Source organism: Panthera leo, chromosome D3 (assembly GCF_018350215.1).
Source record: "Panthera leo isolate Ple1 chromosome D3, P.leo_Ple1_pat1.1, whole genome shotgun sequence".
NCBI classification, from domain to species: Eukaryota; Metazoa; Chordata; class Mammalia; order Carnivora; family Felidae; genus Panthera; species Panthera leo.
In genome coordinates, this window is record NC_056690.1 from 20,586,475 (window position 1) to 20,609,090 (window position 22,616).

The 22,616-nt window shown below is 45.1% G+C and overlaps 1 protein-coding gene across 1 annotated transcript in view; it reads right to left on the reverse strand.

The window, feature by feature from the left end:
• LOC122203328 (immunoglobulin lambda-1 light chain-like) overlaps nucleotides 1-20,932 on the reverse strand; it is an 814,466-nt gene extending 793,534 nt beyond the window's left edge. The window contains exons 1-2 of the mRNA XM_042910043.1: nucleotides 20,834-20,932; nucleotides 20,417-20,720 (exon numbers count right to left, since the gene is read on the reverse strand). Of these exons, the coding sequence (XP_042765977.1) occupies nucleotides 20,417-20,720; nucleotides 20,834-20,891 (362 nt within the window). The 5' untranslated portion in view covers nucleotides 20,892-20,932. The remainder of the gene's footprint in view (nucleotides 1-20,416; nucleotides 20,721-20,833) is intronic.
• Between the last annotated feature and the right edge of the window lie 1,684 nt (nucleotides 20,933-22,616).

The following is a 22,616-nucleotide window of genomic DNA, read 5'->3' on the forward strand; positions in this document are numbered from 1 at the left end:
AAACAGGGCCTTTGCAAGGTTCCTAGAGGAGAAGTGACACGGAGTTTGGAGGGGATTCAGATAGGCATATGCATGAATCATACAGCAGGTGACCCAATCGAGATCCTAAGGTTCTCACTGGTGTTCCTGACACATTCTGGGAGAGAAAGCTGGTATTCTTGGACACCTTGCAATGGGACACGTTGGTACGCATGCCATGGTGGTCAGCATGCATCCACATGGTCAATCTGGGGGAAGAAGCCCAGCCTAAAGACTCTCTCAGCTGCGTCAGGCCACATCTGCCAAGAGCCCCCATGGGAGCTGCCCTCTGCCCTCTGCTGCTTCCTGCATTGGCATGGGTTCCTGGGGCCTGGCTCCTCTGCCATTCCAGATTACCCATTCCCCTGTTGGGTGCTCGGGATGATGAAAAAGCTCTGGAAATGGACAGTTGTGGTGGTTACAAACATTGTGAGTATACTCAGTATCTCTGAATTGCACAATACAGAGTGATTAAAATAATAAATCTTGTTGTGTTTATTCTCATCACTATAAATTATCAGTTCAAAATCAAATTATATGTAAGAAGCTGTACTTATACAAATATCTTTCTTGTCCTGGTATGTGTTACCCTATTCTAATTCATCGTCATCAGTAAAACTTGACAGTAATTTTTAAAATTATTTTTCTTGTAAATTCCACATATAAATGAGATCATATAGCATTTGTCTTTCTCCGTAGGGCTTATTCCTCCTAGGGTAATATCTGGCAGGTTCGTCCATGTTGTCACAGATGGAAGAACTTCCTTCGGGAAAGACACAGGGCTGGACTTCTTTGTGCACAGATAGGGGACATCCTGCCCTGTCGCCCCACAGCCTCCCTGCTGCTTGGATCACTGATGAGCCCTGATGTCACAGGAGAAGAGAGGAGGACAGAGTCAGGGCCTGGGAGTTCAGGAAACCAGCCACAGGGGTACCCAAAGTCCCTGATGGTGTCCGCTTTGGTAAATTCACATCTGTGGGATCTACTTCCCACCTTGCCAAGAGCAGAACCAGCATTTTGTAGCAATGAAGGAGCGCTGCATGTTACCTTCACAAGCACTACTGAGAGTTTTGTTGACGCCTAAAGTTTCTCCCCTGGCTAATCACCCTCCCCTGACGTCACAATTTAAGGGGCAAGTAGCTGGCCTGGTTGCCCAGCCAGCTCTGTGCCTGCTATTTCTTCTGTTCTGAGACCTCCCTCGGCACCAATCTTATTTAGTACATCCTACCTGGAACACACAGCTGTTCAGCCAGCTCTGAGCACAGGAACCTGGAGGGAAGGGAGCCTCTGCCCCAACCCCTGGAGGAACAGAGTCTACATTCTGGAGGACTGTCCACCTGATGCGATGGTCAAGACTCTGATCAGAAAACTAAGACAGTGGATGTGCCTTTGTAAAGAGAAAAAGGCCAGCTCAACATTCTCTGAGTTTTACACTTTAACCACCAGACAAAATGTCGGCATTGTCATGGGTTTCTTTGATGCCTGTTTGTTTGTTGGCTTGTTTGTTTTCCTGACAGTACAAAGAAGTTGAATAGGACACTGGGAGGAGGAAGTGTATTGTGACCTAGAAGCTACTTCCAAAGACAGTCAGTGTGCATTCAAGTTATTTTCAACTGGAAGAGAGTCAGAGTGCAGGGATGTGAGCAGGCTGAGATATTTGTCCCACTTCCCCATGTGTCTGTGTCACTGTGACCAGCACTACTGTGCCAGATTGCACAGTAATAGTCAGCCTCGTCCTCAGGCTGCAGCCCAGAGATGAGCAGAAGCCCTGCATTGGCCGAGGCATCTTTGGACCCGGAGAAGCGGCTGGGGACCCCAGGGCCCAACTGTGTACTGGAGTCTGAGTAGTAGTACAGGAGATACCGGGGAGGGCTCCCTGGATTCTGTTGGTACCAGTATATGTAGTAGCTTCCAACACTGATGTCCCCGCTCAGGGTGCAGGTGAGTCTGGCTGTGGCTCCCAGAGATGTAGAGAGGGCGGCTGGCTGAGTCACAACAGGCTGGGACAGGGAACCTGCAAACACAGACACAGCAGACGGAAGACAAGAGACAGGGTACATGAGATTAGGGAGCTGAGCCACAGGGATTTGACTCTGGCTGCGGGCCCACCCTGGTGCCCTGGATCCTATCCCTACCTGTGCAGTGATAGAGGAGCACGAGGAGGACGGGGATCCAGGCCATGGTGATACACCCCCTTCTTAGGCCACAGAGCTGGGGCTGGACTGCCCCTGGCCTGTCTTATCCCCTGTCCACAGGGTCACAAGGAGGGGCTGCTCATGCAAATGAGACCCACACCCACCTCTTCTCCATGTGCACACACAGGGTCTGTGGCCCTTGGACACGGAGACTTCCTGATGCGCTGTGTTCCCCCTGGGTGGGCCTGGAAGCAGCAGCTGTGGGGACCACACACAACCCCAGGTCCAGGGACTCCTCCAGGTCCTGAGCGGACACACCTGCCCTGGCCCCACTGGACGCAAGGGGCCCAGTCCTTGATTTCTGTCAGTGGAAGATTGCCCAGCTGGATGCCCCTGTCCTGCAGAAAGCCCCAGACACAGTGTGACAGTGCCCCCTGCTGGTCTCTGCGTGAACCTCTCCTTTCCTACCTCTGGCTTCCCTGATGCCTGTGTTTCCCATAACCTGAGAATGATCCTCCTGGGAAAGAGATAGGTCCTGTTTGCTGACACTGATCAGGTTTCCCCTGTGAAGGGGGGGGGGCGCTTCTAACGGGAGGGACACTTGCAGTCCTGACCCAATGGAGCCTGTGAATCTTGATATTGGCTCAGGTCATGGTCTCGGAGTCCTGGGATCAAGACCCAAATTGGACTCTGCACTGAGCAGGGGGTTGCTTGGGACTCTCTCTCTCTCTCTCTCTCTCTCTCTCTCTCTCTCTCTGCCACCCCCTCTCAGAAAGAAATAAATAGGGGCTCCTGGCTGGCTCAGTGGGTTAAGTGTCCGACTTTGGCTCAGGTTATGACCTCACAGTTCCTGAGTTGGAGTCCTACCGAGGGCTCTGTGCTGACCACTCAAAGCCTAGAGCCTGCTTCGGATTCTGTGTCTCCCGCTCTCTGCCTCTTCCTCACTCTGTCTCTCAAAAATGAATAAACGCTTAAAAAATATGTAATTAAAAAATGAAAATAAATAAATAAAGTTTAAAAATCTAAATGTAGAAGAGAAGGTTGTACTAAGATTTTGGAAAAGGAATCCGGAATGGAATTTGATACGTGGTTAGTACTGGTTAAAATTCAGAACATTCAAGTGAATAAGTGAATTTTAATGTCAAAATACATGGATGTAAAATTAAAATTGTTTTCACTTGTTTAAAAGGACTAAACGGTCTTGAACTCTTGGTCTGCTATTACCAAAAAATGATAAACAAACAATTTTATTCACTTTTGACATTATCTGCCTAGAAAACAAGCACTGTGTTTTGCCAAAATATTTCCTATGCTTATCAGGACTTTGGATCATTGAACAAAAGTTGTGTTTGTTTGTTTTTGTCCATTTTACAATTTGTATTAAATGATGCATTTGAAATAATGTCATTTAACAGAAAAATTGCCAGAATATAAAGAGCTCTCACATTCCCTCGACCAGATTGCCCAATTAACGTGCTTCCACATTTGCTCTCCCCTCCACCATCACATTACACACACTTGCACTCGTACATTCATTATCCTTTAGCAATATCATAATTTAAACTCAGGAACTGCTTTATAATTTGATCCAATCTTTAACCATCATTTTTGTTTGTTTCCATAGAAGTGCCTCCTAATACCTGATTTCTGGAAGCACAGGCCTTACTTGGAGAACTCACTCACATCACCCCCTCCTGAAATGAGTTTAACTAAACTGGCCTGTTTTCGGAGAAGGTTCAAGAAACTGAGCAATCTACCAGCCCAACATTTAACATGTGCAATCTCAGGGAAGTTTCAGAGGAGGAGGAAACTGGCCAGGAATAGGATGCCCCAACATGGGTTTTGCCCCAAGATGGTTCATTTTGGCATGAACATTATTTCAAGTTAAAAGCAAATAAAACTCAGCATATTTAGGAAAAGTTCTATACCTTCCCTCAAACTTCCCGCTTTTATCAGGAAGAGAACTATCAACTCATGTTCCTCTTTACCTATGACATGTACCTCAATGGTAGAGTGGGGTGCCTAAATGGCTCATTTAGTTCAGTGGCCTACTCTTGATTCCAGATAAAGTCATGATCTTGCTGTTCATGAGATTGAGCCCCACAGTGGGCTCGGCACTGACAGTGTGGAGCCTGCTTGAGATTCTCTCTCTCTCCCTCTTTCTCTGCCCTCTCCTTCTCTCTCTCTCTCTCTCTCTTAAAATAAATAAATAAGCTTTTAAAAACTTAATATAAATAAATAGATGATAGACAATAGACAGATAGATGATAGATAGATTGATGATAGATAGATAGATAGATAGATAGATGATAGATAGATGATAGATACATAGCTAGATAGATAGATAGATAGATAAGATAGAGAGATGCAGAGATAGAGAGATAGATGAGATGGATAGAAGAGATAGATAGATAGATGAGATAGATAGATAGATAGATAGATAGACAGATAGATAGATAGAGGAGCAATCTATCTTTGTTTTCCCGACATCTCCTCTGGACTTCCTGTGAAAAATGGTCTTTCTCCTCTTTGAAACTGAGACCCCTACCTCCTTTATTCATATAAGTGTCATGTTGCTTGTCTTTGGAATCTTCCGTGTCTTTGTGGATTCCCTTTATGTAGGCTATTAAATTTCATTTTCTCCAGCTAATTTGCCAAATGTAAATGTGATTCATATTCCAGCTAGAAGGACCCTGAAGAACTCAGGAAATACTCTCCCCCCCCACCAACAATAGGCCCACATGAAGTTTCATGAAGGGTCAGACAAGAGTAAGCAAACATGTGAATTCCTAGGACTCCTGATGTACAGTTCCCTATGTCAGGGGCTGATCCTATTTCCTGGAAACATGAGGTAGAAGTCCTCCTGCATCAGAGATAGGTTCCCACACTGTTCCAGCTGATGGAGCCCCCCCCCCCCACGCACAAAGTTCCCAAGTCCCCTACCAGGTTCCCCTCCTTCAAATCCCTATCCTCAGTCCCTGCTTCTTCCAAGTCATGAGGACCCTGACTTTCATCCCCACTCAATCCCTTGTCCAGAACTCGTAGTCTGACTGGGACAGACTCCACAGCCTTTGCTGGGTCACAGCTTCATGCTCCCCTCCTGTCCCTTTATCATCTATGCGGAACTAGGATGTCATTACCAAACATCAGGTTCTGGGGTTCCCTGTTCACCCCTCCAATGCTCCAGCTCCACTGCACCGACCTCAACCCTCCTCATGCTACTGGGACATAGCTTTCCTTCAAGACATGTTTAACTTCTGTGTCCTCTCTTCCCCCAGACACTGTCAGCTCCCTGAGCATGGGGACCCTTCCTGTCATGTCCAGATGTGTCCCACATCCTAGACTCATGTGTAACATATATTAGGTGTTCAGTAAGTGGTGTGGATGCACAATATCTGGACAGTGCTCTACCCTCAGTTAGACATAGGTGGACGCTGTGTCTCTGGTTCTATCCTGATCTGTCACAGACTCTGTCTTCAGGGCAGCCTGCGCCCGGCACCCTGGAATCTCTACTTAATATGAGAAAATCCTACAATGTTTCCCCACCAGGAATAGGATTGAGGGGGCTGAATTTAAGAGAATGTGGGTGATTTTGTAGCCAAACTTTCCTGAGATTGGTCTCAAACCACAGTTTATCTTTTTTTATTTATTTTCGTGATTTTGGCTTTATTTAATTTTTTAAATTTTTTTCATTTAAATTTTAGGTAGTTAAGATACAATGCAATATTGGTTTCAGGAGTAGAATTCATTGATTTCATTACTTACATACAACACCCAGTGCTCATCACAAGTGCCCTCCTTAATACCCATCACACATCTAGCCCATCTCCTACCCACTTCCCTCTGTCAGCTCCTACTTTGTTCTCTATCATTGAGAGGTTGGTTTCCCTCTCTTCTATTCACCCCCTTCCCCATATGTCCATCTGTTTTGTTTCTTAAATTCCAGATACGAGTGAAATCATGCAGTATTTTTCTTTCCCTGATTCACTTATTTCACTCAGCATGAAACATTCTAGCTCCATCCATGTCATTGCAAATGAAAAGATTTCATTTTTTTTTGATGGATGAGTAATATTCCTTTGCAGATACAGACCACGTCCTTATCCATTTATCAGGTGATGGACATTTGAGCTCTCTCTGTAGTTTGGCTATTGTTAATAAAGCTACTATAAACATTGGGGTGCATGTACCCCTTTCAACCTATACTTTTGTATCTTTTGGGTAAAGAATTAATAGTACAATTGCTGGATCATAGGGTATTTCTATTTTTAGTTCCTTGAGGAATATCCATACTCTTCTCTAGAGTGACTACACCAGTTTGCATTCCCATAAACAATGCAAGAGGGTCCCCTTTCTCTGCATCCTTGACAACACCTGTTGTTCCTTGTGTTGTTAATTGTAGCCATTCTGACAGGTGTGAGGTGGATTCTCATGTGGTTTTCATTTTTATTTCCCTGAGGACGAGTGATGTTGAGTATCTGTTAGCCATCTGGATGACTTCTTTGTAAAAGTGTCTATTCATGTCTTCTGCCCATTTCTTAAAAGGGTTATTTGTTTTTGGGGTGTTGAGGTTGAAATATTCTTTATGGATTTTGGATACTAACCTATTATCAGATATGTTTTTTGCATATACCTTCTCCCATTCTCTAGGCTGCCTTTTCATTTTGTTGTTTCCTTTGCTGTGCAGAAGCGTTTTGTCTTGATGAAGTCCCAGTAATTCATGTTTGCGTGTGCTTTCTTGCCTTCAGCAATGTGTCTCATAAGAAGTTTCTCCAGCCAAGGTCAAAGAGTTTAGGCCTGTGTTCTCTTCTCTGATTTTGATGGTTTCCAGTCTCACATATAGTCTTCCACACATTTTGGATTTATTGTTGTGTATGGTGCAAGAAAGAGGTCCAGTTTCATTCTTCTGCATGTTGCCATTCAGTTCTGCTGGACCCCTGACCTGAGGAGGAGGGGTCTGATGGGGACACAGTCAACAGCCTCTGCCTGGTCCCCTCCTCACACTCCCCTCTGGCTCCTTGATCATCTATGCAGCACTGAGACATCATCACAGCACATCAGGTTCTGGGGTTTCCTGTCAACCCCTCCAATGTTCCAGGTTCACCTAACTGCCTCGCCCTTGTTGACTCTCCAGAAACATTTTATTTGTGTTGCTATTCATACTTCTTTGTCCTCTTTCTCTCCCAGGACATTTTCAGCAACATGAGGACATAGATTGTCCCTAGCGCACTCACGCTGTACTTAAGCCCAAGGGTCATGCCTGGCACATACTTGGTGTTCACCAGACGGTGTGGAGGGACAGATCTCTGTACGGTCACCTATCCAGAACAGGAGCACGTGGGATGTGCCGGGGTCTACCCAACGGGGACTCAATTCCCAGGACAGCCTGCCCCCAGGTGTGCAGTAAATCCTGCCCAACGGAAGAAAATCAGACGATGCTTTGCAGAGTAGGGCTGGGTTTATGGGCATAATTTGAGAGAACAAGGACACTATTTCTAGACAAAATTCCCTAGCCTTGTCTAAGACTCCACTATTACAAGAAACGAACAAAGAAGCAGCTCCGTCGGCCAAGGGGTGTGAGCTGCACAGGAAGTCCCATTGCTGAGGGGACAGCAGGTTTGGGTCTCACCTCTCCACAGGCCTGGAGCAGTGTGAGCTTTGAGACTGTGGTCCCACACTGAGCAGTAATAATCAGCCTCATCCTCAACCTGGAGGCTAGAGATGCTCAGAGAGGCCACGTCCCTGACCTGGAGCCTGAGAATCTGGATGGGACCCCCTCAGGCCGAGCACTGCTACCATAGATGACAACGTTGGGGACACTGCCTGGGAGCTGCTGGTACCAGGACACACCCCCAGCCCCAACGTTGCTGCTGCTTCCGGTGCAGAAGATGGTAACAGTCTTATTCACAGGCTAGGACACTGCAGATGGCTGAGTCACCACCGACTGGGCCCAGGACCCTGCAAGCCAGAAGAGAGACACGGGGTGAGAGAGAGGGGTCAGTGGACAGGGCCCATACATGGTTCCACAGTTCTCTCGTCTCCAGCCCCGATCCCAGCCTCCAGCCACCTGTGCAGTGAGCTAGGAGTGTGAGCAGGAAAGGAGCCCAGGCCATGGTGGAGACCCCTGCTCAGCAGAGTGTCCTCAGTGTCCCTCAGCCGGGCTCCCAGAGTCTCTCTTATTGCCTCCAGCAGCCCAAGGGGAGGGAGAGACCTTTCAGGCAAACCAGCCGCCTCCCCCTGGCTGGCCAGCCCCAGCCTGAACCCTGAAGCTGACCCTTGTCTGGAAATCTCACCCCAGGAGGGGATGGAGCGAAAGCTGTGGGGACTAACCTGGGGCTCCCCAAGGGCCTGTGAGCACCCAGAGGCTAAGCCACAGTGAGAACCAGAGCCAGGTGGCTCCCAGCTGGGATCACAGCACACAAGGCTCAGAGACAGGCCACAGCGCCCCCTGCTGCCCGAGACCCAGACATGCCCATATGTTTGGTCTTGCCCACAGAATACTTGAAGACATCAATAGACTTTATGATTTATTGTCACAGAAGAATTTAGTGGAAATTCCAGAGTTTCCAAATACACCAACCCCCTCCACCACCATGTCTTTCCCATCATCCAACTCTAGCCTGAGTGTGGTCACTTGTTATACATCATGAACCAACACTGACAAGTCATTGTCACCCAAAGTCTATATTTACAACAGCAAAGCTCACTCTTGACGTTGTTCATTCAATAGGTCAAGAGCTATACACTGATATATGTCCATTTTAGAACCACAAAGAACACTTCCACTCCCACAAAAAACTTCTGTGCTCCAGTTGTGCATCCCTCCCTATGCTCAACCCCTTGCAACCACTGATTCTTTTATTGTCTACATAGATTCGTCTTTTTGGAGAATGTTACATCCTTGGAGTCACACAGCGTGAAGCCATTACACTTTGGCTGCTTTCATTTAGCAACGTGCAACAAAATGTCTTCTGTGTCTTTTTATGTCTTGGTGCCTCATATCTTTGTAGCTCTGATCAATATTCTATCGTTGGGGTTTACTCACCTGTCACCTCCTGAAAGGCATTGCAATTGGCTGCGCCAGGTGTGGACAGTTATGCCGCTGTCCACATACTTGTGCAGGGTTTTTTTGTACACATTGTTTTTAACTCCTTTAGGTAAATGCAAAGATGCATGATCCCTGGATTTTAAAGCAAGACAATGATCCGGGGTTTTGTTTGTTTGGTTTTTCTTTTTGGGTTAAAAAAAAATTTTTTTTTATTTACATCCAAGTTAGTTAGCAATAATCATGATTTTGGGAGTAGGATCCAGTGGTTCATCCCTATATAAAACAAGCCGTGCTCATCCCCACAAATGTCTTCTTAATGCCCCTTGTCCATTTAGCCTATCCCCCCTCCCACAACACCTCCAGCAACCCTTAGGTTGTTCTCTATATTTAAGAGCCTCTTATGTTTTCTACCCCTCCCTGTTTTTATATTATGCTTGCTTCCCTTCATCTGTTTTGTATCTTAAATTCCACATATGAGTGAAGTCATATTATACTCGTCTTTCTCTGACTAATTTCGCTTAGCATACTAACATCTAGTTCCATCCATGTTTGTTGCAAATGGCAAGAATTCAGAGAATCTTCACTTTTAAAAGAAATTGCCAAAATCTTTTCCAAAGTAGCTGTACCATCCTGAATTCCCCTCACCAATGAAATAGAGTTCCGTTGCTCCACATCCTGGCCAGACGTTGGTGTCATCTTGGTTTTGATTTTGGCCATTCTAATGGGTATGTAATACTATGTCATTGCTGTGTTTTTGTGCAATTTCTTACTGACATATGATGTTGAACAGCTTTTCTCAAGCTTATTTATATCACATGAATATCACCTTTGTTGAGATAATCTGCAGTTTTTAGATTGACATTGTTTCCTTACTATTGAGAAGTCTTATCTTTTAAATTAAAAAAAAAAAAACCAAATAGTTTTCTCCTTAAATCACCTTCAATTTGGAGTAGAAAGGAATATGTATAAAGAAGACTATGCCCCAAATTTCATCCTTATTGCAGTCCTTTGTTGGATGCAAATATATGTCACATGTATTTTGTGACTTCCCTGAAATAAGAAGACATGTATCCAAACGCAGTCTTTACTCCCCCTCACTGATGGTGAACATCCTTCTTGTAACTAAGGGCTCTCAAAACACCCTGAACAGAGCTTCAGGGTCGATGGAAGAGCCATTCTCCAGCCTACATGCTTGTAAGGATCAGACTCTCCTCGTCCCCATCACTTTCTGAGCAGCAGTAACTGCAATGGAGACGATGTCCACAGAGATGATGGGGGTGACCCTCACAGGGTCACCAGCTGCTCAAGACGAAAAATGAATAAAGGTGAAAAGGGAGAACTTTTGTTGTAATACAGCGGCAACGAGTTCATCCCCTGTTATGGTGAGTCTCGGACTGGGAAGGCCTTTTACATTCTGAGAGGGGGTCAGAGGGAAAAATCATGGAACCACCCATCAGTCAGCTAGTGCATGTAGGGTTCCTTTGCAAAAGTTAGTGACCTTGACTAATCCCATTCAACAGGTTTCCTTCTAGTTCTGTCGATTTCTTTCTTCATTCTGCAGAAGCTTTTTATTTTGATGTAGTCCCAATAGTTTATTTTTTCTTTGATTTCCCTTGCCTGAGGAGATACCCCTAAAATAATGTTGCTACAGCCAATGTCAGAGAGATAACTGCCAGTTCTCTCTAGAATTGTTATGGTTTCAGGCCTCACATTAAGGTCTTTAATCCACTTGGAGTTCATTTTTAGGTATGGGGGAAGAAAGTGGTCTGGTTTCACTCTTTCCATGTAGCTGTCCAGATTTCCCAGCACCATTTGTTGACAAGACTGTCTTTTTCCCATTGTGTATTCTTGCCTCCTTTGTCAGACATTGACTGGTCATATAATCTTGGGCTTATTTCTGGGATTTCTATTCTGTTTCATTTTTTTGGTCTGTTTTTGTGCCATTACCATACGGTTTCGATTACTATAGTTTCCTAATATAAATGGAAATCTGGAATGGTGATACCTCCAGTTTTGGTTTTCTTTTTCAAGACTGTTTCACTCTTTGGGAACTTTTGTGGTTCCATACAAATTTTAGGACTGTTTGTTCTAGTTCTGTGAAAAAGGCTTTTGGCATTTTGATAGGAATTGCCTTAAATCTGTAGATTGATTTGGGTAGTATAAATAATTTAACAATATTTGTTCTGCCAATCCATGAGCAGGGATGTTGTTCATTTCTTGTGTCATCTTCAATTTCTTTCATCAATCCTTTATAGTTTTCATAGTAAAAGTCTTTCACCCCTTCGGTTAAGTTTATTTTTGGGTATCTTATTATTCTCGGTTCAATCTTCAATGAGATTGATTTCTTAATTTCTCTTCCTGTGGCTTCATTATCAGTGTATAGAAATGCAACAGAGTTCTGTACATTGATTTTGTATCCTGTGACGTTACTGAATTTATTTGTCATTTCTGACAGTTTTTTGGTAGAATCTTTAGAATTTTATATATGTAGGCAGGCCGATCAGAGAAGATGGCCACGTAGGAGGATGCTGGGCTCACCGCGTCCTGCTGATCACTTAGATTCCCCCCACATCTACCTAAATAACCCAGAAAACCACCAGAAGGCTAGCAGAATGGACTCTCCGGAGTCAAGCATAGACAAGAGGCCCATGGAAGAGGGTAGGAAGGGTGGAGAGGCAGTGTGCCCTACACAAACTGGTGGGAGGTAGCTGGGGCAGTGGAGGGGCAGCCAGCCCACCCAGCAAGACAGAGCCCCCGAGTCTGGCTTGCAGATTGGAGGGGCCGGATTCCGTGAGTTCTGACAGCTAGCAGGACTTGACATCTGGAATGTTAAAAGTCAACAGCCCTGCTCTCGGCCAGTGGGGACGGCAGGAAGACACCAAGAGGGAGAGTTGTTGAGCCCCGGCAGACAGAGTTCAGCTCCTTGGGAACAAAGGCTCTGGCCACCGCTATCTCCCTCTCCCATCCCCAGCCGAACTCCCTAATGTAACCAGTTCCTGTCACCAAACTTGCTTCCACCATGCAAACACCCAACGCTGTGCTTCTGTGGATCCATCCCTTTGAAGAGTCTACCTGCTTCCCTCCTGGTGCTGCAGGGACCCTCCTGCAGGGGACCACCGACAGCAAACCGAGCTGAGCCTGTCCCTTCTGCGCTGGCTCACTTTTCGGATGCACCCGGGCTAATACGCCAGATCCCATCTAAGCAGCACCGCTAGCCTGGTAGTGTGCAAGTAGCCCAGTCAGGGGCCACACCACTCCACAGTGAGTCCTGTCCCTGAGAGAAGGGCAGATAAGGTACACATCAGTCTGACCGTGGCCCCAGGGGTGGGCTGGGGGCAGACATCAGGTCTGACTGCAGCCCCGCCCACCAACACAAGTTACTCCAGACAGCACAGAGGAAGAGCCCTGCAGTTCCACACCACTCCAGGGACTATCCAAAATGATGAAATGGAAGAATTCTCCTCAAAAGAAACTCCAGGAAGGAGCGACAGCTAACAAATTGATCAAAAACTGTTTCAGCAATATAATGAAACATGAATTTAAAATAATAGTCATAAAATTAATCGCTGGGCTTGAAAAAGGTATACAGGACAGCAGAGAATCTATTGCTACAGAGATCAAGGGACTAAGAAACAGTCATGAGGAGCTAAAAAGTGCTATAAATGAGGTGCAAAGTAATATGCAGGTGACCACAGCTCGGAATGAAGAGGCACAGGAGAGAATAGTTGACTTAAAAGATAAAATTATGGAAAAAGAGGAAGCTGAGAAAAAGAGAGATTAAAAAAAAAAATCCAGGAGTGTGAGGGGGAGAATTAGAGAAGTAAGTGATGCAATGAAACACAACAATATCCGTATAATAAGAATTCCAGAAGTGGAAGAGAGAGAGAAAGGGGCTGAAGGGGTGCTTGAACAAAACATAGCTGAGAATTTCCCTGACCTGGGGAAGGAAAAAGGCACTGAAATCCAAGAGGCACAGAGAACTCCCTTCAGACATAATTTGAATCGATCTTCTGCACGACGTATCATAGCGAAACTGGCAAAATACAAGGATAAAGACAAAATTCTGAAAGCGGCTAGGGATAAACACACTCTAACATATAAAGGGAGTCCGATAAGACTACTGACGGATCTGTCTACTGAACTTTGGCAGGCCAGAAAGGAATGGCAGGAAATCTTCAATTGATGAATAGAAAAAATATGCAGCTGAGAATACTTTATCCAGCAAGTCTGTCATTCAGAGGAGAAGGAGAGACAAAGGTCTTCCCAAACAAACAAAAGGTGAAGGAATTCATCACCACTAAACCAGCCCTACAAGAGATCCTAAGGGGGATTCTGTGAGAGAAATGTTGCAAGGACCACAAAGTACCAGACACATCACTCCAAGCATGAAATCTACAGATATCACAATGACTCTAAACCCATATCTTTCTGTAATGATATTGAATGTAAATGGACTAAATGCTCCAACCAAAAGACATAGGGTATCAGAATGGATAAAAAAACAAGAGCCATGTATTTGCTGTCTACAATAAACTCATCTGAGACCTAAGGACACCTTCAGATTGAAAGTGAAGGGATGGAGAACTATCTATCATGCCACTGGAAGTCAAAAGAAAGCTGGAGTAGCCATGCTTATATCAGACAAACTAGACTTTAAATTAAAGGCTGTAACAAGAGATGAAGAAGGGCATTATATAACAATGACAGGGTCTCTCCATCAGGAAGAGCTAACGATTATAAATGGCCATGCACTGAAGACGGGAGCCCTCAAATATATAAAACAATTCATCACAAACATAAGCAAACTTATATTTTTTTAACTTTATTTATTTTTGAGACATAGAGAGACAGAGCATGAATGGGGGAGGGTCAGAGAGAGAGGGAGACACAGAATCCGAAACAGGCTCCAGGCTCTGAGTGGTCAGCACAGAGCCCGACATGGGGCTCGAACTCACGGACCGCGAGATCATGCCCTGAGCTGAAGTCAGACGCTTAACCAACTGAGCCACCCAAGTGCCCCAAGCAACCTTATTGATAAGAATGTGGCAATTGCAGGGGACTTTATTACCCCCCTTACAACAATGGATAGATCATCTAGACACAGGATCAATAAAGAAACAAGGGCGCTGAATGACACATTGGATCAGATGCACTTGACAGACATATTTAGAACTCTGCATCCCAAAGCAACAGAATATACTTTCTACTCAAGTGCACATGGATCATTCTCCAAGATAGATCACATACTGGGTCACAAAATGGCCCTTCATAAGTATAAAAGAATTCAGATCATACCATGCATACTTTCAGACCATAAGGCTATGAAGCTTGAAATCCACCACAGGAAAAAGTTTGGAAAACATCCAAAAGCATGGAGGTTAAAGATCACCCTACTAAAGAATGAGTGGGTCAACCAGGCAATTAGAGAAGAAATTTAAAAATATATGGAAGCAAATGAAAATGAAAATACAACAATCCAAACGCTTTGGGATGCAGCAAAGGCAGTCCTGAGAGGAAAATACATTGCAATCCAGGCCTATCTCCAGAAACAAGAAAAATCCCAAATACAAAATCTAACAGCACACCTAAGGGAAATAGAAGCAGAACAGCAAAGACACCCCAAACCCAGCAGAAGAAGAGAAATAATAAAAATCAGAACAGAAATAAACCATACAGAATCTAAAAGAACTGTAGAGCAAGTCAATGAAACCAAGAGTTGGGTTTTTTTTGAAAAAAAATAAACAAAATTGATAAGCCTCTAGCCAGGGTTCTCAAAAAGAAAAGGGAGATGACCCAAATAGATACAATCATAAATGAAAATGGAATTATGACAACCAATCCCTCAGGAATACAAGCAATTATCAGGGAATACTATGAATAATTATATGGCAACAAACTGGGCAACCTGGAAGAAACGGACAAATTCCTAAGCACCCACACACTTCCAAAACTCAAACGGGAAGAAATAGAACATTGAACAGACCCAAAACCAGCGAAGAAATTGAATCACTTATCAAAAATCTCCCAACAAATAAGAGTCCAGAGCAGATGGCTTCCCAGGGGAATTCTACCAGACATTTAAAGCAGATATACCACCTATCCTTCTCAAGCTATTCCAAAAAATAGAAAGGGAAGGAAAACTTCCAGACTCATTCTATGAAGCCAGCATTACTTGGATTCCTAAACCAGACAGAGACCCAGCAAAAAAAGAGAACTACAGGCCAATATCCCTGATGAATATGGATGCAGAAATTCTCAACAAGATACTAGCAAATTGAATTTGAAAGCAATAAAAAGAATTATACACTATGATCAAGTGGAATTCATTCCTGCCTTGCAGGGCTGGTTCAACATTCACAAATCAATCAATGGGATACATCACATTAATAAAAGACAAGATAAGAACCATATGATCCTGTCAATCGATGCAGAAAAAGCATTGGACAAAATTCAGCATCCTTTCCTAACAAAAACCCTGGAGAATGTCGGATAGAAGGAACATACTTAAACATCATAAAAGCCATTTATGAAAAGCCCACAGCTAATATCATCCTCAATGGGGAAAAACTGAGAGCTTTCTCCCTGAGATCAGAAACACGACAGAGATGTCCACTCTCACTGCTGTTGTTTAACATAGTGTTGGAAGTGCTAGCATCAGCAATCAGACAACAAAAGGAAATCAAAGGCATCAAAACTGGCAAAGACGAAGTCAAGCTTTCACTTTTTGCAGATGACATGATATTATACATGCAAAACCCGATAGACTCCACCAAAAGTCTGCTAGAACTGATACATGAATTCAGGAAACTCGCAGGATACAAAATCAATGTACACAAATCAGTTGCATTGTTAGACACTACTAATGAGGCAACAGAAAGACAAAGAAAGAAACTGATCCCATTCACAATTGCACCAAGAAGCATAAAATACCTAGGAATAAACCTAACCAAAGATGTAAAAGATCTGTGTGCTGAAAACTATAGAAAGCTTATGAAGGAAATTGAAGAAGATATAAAGAAATGGAAAAACATTCCGTGCTCAGGGACTGGAAGAATACATATTGTTAAAATGTCAATACTACGCAAAGCTATCTACACATTCAATGCAATCCCAATCAAAATTGCACCAGCATTCTTCTCAAAGCTAGAACAAGCAACCCAAAAATGTGTATGGAACCACAAAAGGCCCTGAGTAGCCAAAGTAATTGTGAAGAAGAAGACCAAAGCGGGAGGCATCACAATCCCAGACTTTAGCCTCTACTACAAAGCTGTAATCATGCAGACAGCACGGTTTTGGCACAAAAACAGACACTTAGACCAATGGAATAGAATAGAAACCCCAGAATCAGACCCACAAAAGTATGGCCAACTGATCTTTAACAAAGCAGGAAAGAATATCCAGTGGAGAAAAAGACAGTCTCTTTACAAATGCTGGGACAACTGGACAGCAACGTGCAGAAGGAGGAAACTAAACTACTTTCTTACACCGTTCACAAAAACAAACTCAAAATGGATAAAGGACCTGAATGTGAGACAGGAAACCACCAAAACCCTAGAGGAAAAAGCAGGATAAAACCTCTCTGACCTCAGCCGCAGCAATTTCTTACTTGACACATCCCCAAGGCAAGGGAATTAAAGGCAAAAGTGAACTATTGGGACCGCATCAAGATAAAAACCTTCTGCACAGCAAAGGAAACAGTCAACAAAACTAAAAGGCAATCAATGGTATGGGAAAAGATATTTGCAAATGACATATCGAACAAAGGGCTAGTATCCAAAATCTATAAAGAGCCCACCAAACTCCACACTCAAAAAACAAATAATCCAGTGAAGAAATGGGCAGAAAACATGAATAGACACTTCTCTAAAGAAGACATCCAGATGGCCAACAGGCACATGGAAAGATGCTCAACGTCGCTCCTCATCAGGGAAATGCAAATCAAAACCACACTCAGATACCACCTCAAGCCAGTCAGGGTGGCTAAAATGAACCAATCAGGAGACTATAGATGCTGGAGAGGATGTGGAGAAACAGGAACCCTCTTGCACTGTTGGTGGGAATGCAAACTGGTGCAGCCACTCTGGAAAAGAGTGTGGAGGTTCCTCAAAAAATTAAAAATAGATCGACCCTATGACCCTGCAATAACACTACTAGGAATTTACCCAAGGGATACAAGAGTGCTGATGCTTAGGGGCACCTGTACCCCAATGTTTATAGCAGCACGTTCAACAACAGCCAAATCATGGAAAGAGCCTAAATGTCCATCAACTAATGGATGGATAAAGAAATTGTGGTTTATATACACAATGGAATATGATGTGGCAATGAGAAAGAATGAATTACGGCCTTTTGTAGCACTGTGGATGGAACTGGAGAGTGTTATGCTAAGTGAAATAAGTCACGCAGACAAAGACAGATACCATACGTTTTTATTCTTAGGTGGATCCTGAGAAACTTAACAGAAGACCATGCGGGAGGGGAAGAAAAAAAAAAGAGGTTAGAGAGGGAGGGAGCCAAAACATAAGAGACTCTTAAAAATTGAGAACAAACTGAGGGTTGATGGGGTGAGAGGGAGGAGAGGGTGGGTGATGAGTATTGAGGAGGGCACCTTTTGTGATGGGCACTGGATGTTGCATGGAAACCAATTTGACCATAAGTTTCATATTTAAAAAAATAAAAAAATACATAAAATAATATTTGACATGTAAAAAAAAGTCATTTGAAGTTGAAATATTTAAGGGCAGAATGACTTTTCCTGGGGTCTGCCTGGCTCAGTAGGTTAACTATCCGACTTTCCCTCAGCTCACAATCACTGTTCATGACTTTGAGCCCCGCTTCAGGTTCTGTGCTGACAGCTCAGAGCCTGGAACCGGCTTCAGATTCTGTGTCTCCCTCTGTCTGCCCCTCCCCTGTTCATGCTCTCCCTCTCTCTCTGTCTCTATCTCAAAAAATAAATAAACATTAACTAATTCTTTAAAAAATGAATGACTTCTCTTACATCCTAGAGTGATTCCTAGGAAGTAAACTCTTCTTTAATGACCCTGTGTTTTTCCTGCAATGCACCCCACATTACTGTGGCGACAGACAGGAGATGACGGTATAGGTTCATGAACTAATTAGTGGAAGGGGAGGAAGGAAAAAGGGAAGAGTGGAATTTGGGAAAAGAAATGACCCTAGACCTGGAGATATAACATGACATTAATGAATAGAGAAAGAACATTCAGGAGGGACCCTGGCAAAGAGTGTTCCAAGTGTGGGAAAAACAGGAGAGTTCATTTCTGACTCTTTTTTTTTTTAACTTTTTTTAATGTGCGTTTATTTATTTTTGAGAGAGAGAAAGAGAGAGAGCAGGGGAGGGGCAGAGAGAGAGGGAGACAGAATCCCAGGCAGGCTCCATGCTGTCAGCACAGAGCTTGACGTGGGACTTGAACCCAGGAACCATGAGATCATAACCTGAGCCAAAACCAAGAGTTGGACGCTTAACCAACTGAGCCACCCAGGCGCCCCTTCTGACTCTTAATAGTAAGCTTTGTGTCTTTCAGAGGCAGAGTCACAGTGGCATTGGAATCAGGCAGACTGTGATCTGACTCCCTGTGACCAGGACCCTGGGAAGTGGGGACACTCAGCAATGACACAGAGGTGACTGAGGGAGCCTGAGAGCAGGAGTAGTCCCATATGGAGTGTGTGGAAAAAAAGGAGTGGTTCCTGTACTGGCGCCTGAGTCTGTTCCTCACCCGACAGAATGAGAGCAAAAGAAAAGGTCTCAGGTGCATGGCGGTCTGGAAATGGTCACCATTAAGGTTTCTGGAAAACTTTGTACCTTCTAGCAACCTCTGGGAATAAGAGGCCATCAGAGTAGGAATATGTTTTCTGCTTTCTACTTCTCATGGGACTGTTTGCATTTCAGGCCAGAACCTCAGCTTCTGAGGGTGTGTTGGGCTGCAGTTGATCTGATGCAGGGGCATCTGAGTGGTCTGGGGGCTGAGCTGTAGTTTTATGAGACATAAAGACCCTGGCCTGTGTCCCCTGTGCAGATTGTCCATAGTCCGTGTGACGACCTGAACAACACGGAGGATGGAGGGAAGATGATACAGGAGGCTGGGACTTCTTTGGCAAAGCTTCCATCATTTTCTTCTACCTGGACCCCAACTCTCCCAACTACACGGTTAGTCAGTGAGTCCAGGTCCCACCAGACAGTCACTGTGTTACCCAAAGCAATAGGTGTCCCTTCCCCGGTTGCCCTGATGGTGTCAGGGCAGAGGGTGGGGTGGTTTGATCCAGTCATCCTCAAATCTGGGGTTTCTTACCAGTGGGTCCGCAAGGGCCAGTCTCTGTCATCCAGACGTTTTGTTCTGTGGACATTACCTGGGACTGCAGACACATTTTCCCCATGTGGGAAGTCAGTGTGAGACACAATACATTTGGCTTATGTGTCCTCTTTCTTGCCCAAGACGGTGTCAGCTCTCTGAGCATGGGGACCCTCCCTGTCATTTCTGTACTGTGATCTGAGCCCCAAGCCCACACAGTTCATGTAGTGAGGATTCTCTCAATGCCACGCATGTAGACCATGTGGACGGTTGACTATCTTCAGTCAGGCACAGCTATGCTCTGTGTCGCTGTTCTGTCCTGGTGCTTTGATATGGACTGAACTGTATCCCTGTAGATTCCTATATGGAAACCCACACTGTGACTTCATAGACTTTATAGAAGAGGTAGACACAGCATGGGTGAGCACACGTGGAAATGCCACGTGAGGACCCAGGACGAATGTAACCATTTGCAAGACAAGGAGACAGACCTCAGGGGACATCAAACTTGCCACCACCTTGAACTTGGACATTTAGCCTCCAAAACTGTGAGAAAATAAATATCTTTTGATTTGCTCACCCAGTGGTTGGTATGATGTTATGGCAGCCCCAGCAGGCAGGCACAATCCTCAAGGACTCTGTCCCCAGGGCAACAGGTCCCAGCATCCAGGAATTTCTGCTCAGTTTGCATAAAACAGAAAATGTGCTCCTACAGGGACAGTGTTTGGTGTCTGAATTGAGAGGACAAGGACACATACTCCAGAGAAAGTTCACTGGTTTGGGTTTCAGACCTCCGTTTTAGGGAAGCAGCTGTGTTGGCAGAAGGTGGGGGCTGCAAAGGAAAGCGCATCAGTGTGGGGACAGCAGGTTTTTGTCTCACTTCCCCACGGGCCTGGAGCTTTGTGTGAGCTTTCAGACCACCATCCCATGCTGAGCAGTAATAATCAGCCTCGTCCTCAGCCTGGAGCCCAGTGATGGTCAGGGTGCCTGTGCTGCCAGACTTGGAGCCAGAGAATCGTTCAGGGACCCCTGAGGGTCTGCTATTATCCCAATAGATTATGGTTTTGGGGGTTGTGCCTGGGAGTTGTTGGTACCAGCTGACATAATTGCTACCGATGTTGGAACTGCTTCCAGTGCAGGAGATGGTGACCCTCTGGCCCAAGGAGCCTGACACTGAGGATGGCTGAGTCAGTACAGACTGGGCCCAGGACCCTGGAAAATGGAGAGACACAGACAGGGTGAAGCAGGGGTCTGGACACAAGAGGGTGGAAGCAGGGCCCACGTGTCCTCCCAGAGCCCCTTCCCCTGTCCCCACATCCAATCACCTGTGCAGTGAGCGAGGAGGGTGAGAAGGACCGGAGACCAAGCCATGGTGGAGACCATCACCGATCCTGTCTTCTGTGCCCCACAGCTGAGCAGACCTCCCTTAATCTGTTCCTTTTTCATCCACTGAGAGAGGGCGGGCCTGTCCATGCAAATGATACCCCAGCTCTCTGACCCCTCACTGGACCTGAGTCGGGTACCTCCGCCCGTGGATGTCAGGGGGTGTGCAGAGGAATGACTGTGTGGGGCCAGACTGTGCAGAAGTCACAGTTATGAGTCTCAGCAGAGGGCACAGGCAGTGCAGGTGGCAGGTCTCAGGTCTCATCACCCCTGAACCCTCAGAAATGGGCTCTGTGAGCCCCCTTGTGTCCAGACTCAGAAACATCATTGTGCAAAATGGTAACCAGAGCCCATAAAAGGAGCTCCTGTCCCCCATTGCTTTGTCCACTGCCCATTTCCTAGGGCCAGCCAGGTATCCTTCTGGGTAGCCTCCCATATCCTCAAACCAGACTTTCTGCTCTTCTCAGACTCCTCCGGAAAAGCCAGGCCATGTTTCCCTGTATGTTTCATGGGTCAGGACTGAGGTGGTATTTCTACAAAAAACGCCACTTAGATCAGAATCATGTCCGAAGCTGTGGTGAGTACCAAAGGACACGTGGCCCCTTCTGTGTAGGATTCTGTGTTCTTTCCTATTATGTGCTTCCTCCCTGGTTTCCAGGGCTCTCCTGCTCTGAGGATCTCACAGCCTGAACAGAAGCTCTCCTTCTGTCCTCAGTGCTGTGGGAAGGAACAACTGTGTGTATTCCTAAGGGCACTGTCCACTAAAAATCTTTGCCATCTGTCACTATGTCTGCTTATTTGAAACGACAGTTCTCCACACACTGTGGTTAGTGATTTCCTCCCAGGATCTGTACCCCCAGCACACAGATACAAATATGCAGGGGTCCTAGTGTGGCACTGAACACAGAGCCCAAAGGGCAAACCTGCAGGAAGTTCCAAGAGGGAAGGAGTGACCGCAGCAGGTGCTCTGACAGGGTTCCAGTGACACGGTTTATGTGTTAGTCACCACTTAGCCAAGTGTGCACTTTAGAAATGAGCAGAAACCATGAACAGACACTTCTCTAACGAAGACATCCACAAGGCCGACAGGCACATGGAAAGATGCTTAACATCACTCCTCATCAGGGAAATACAAATCAAAACCACACTGAGATATCACCTCATGCCAGTCAGAGTGGCTGAAATGAACCAATCAGGAGACTATAGATGCTGGAGAGGATGTGGAGACATGGGAACTGTCTTGCACTGAGGGTTGCAAACTGGTGCAGCCACTCTGTAAAACAGTGCGGAGGTTCCTCAAAAAATTAAAAATAGATCTACCTATGACCCAGCAATAGCACTACTAGGAATTTACCCAAGGGATACAGGAGTGCTGATGCATAGGGGCACTTGTGCCCCTATGTTTATAGCAGCACTTTCAACAATGGCCAAATTATGGAAAGAGCCTAAATATCCACCAAGTAGTGAATGGATAAAGAAGATGTGGTTTATGTATACAATGGAATACTACTTGGCAATGAGAAAGAATGAAATCTGGCCATTTGCAGCAATGTGGATGGAACTGGAGGGTATTAGGCAAAGTGAAATAGGTCAGTCAGAGAAAGACAGATATCGTATGTTTTCACTCATATGTGGATCCTGAGACACTTAACAGAAGACCATGAGGGAGGAGAAGGAAAAAAAAAAGTTTGAGGGAGAGAACTCGAGGGAGAGAGCCAAACCATA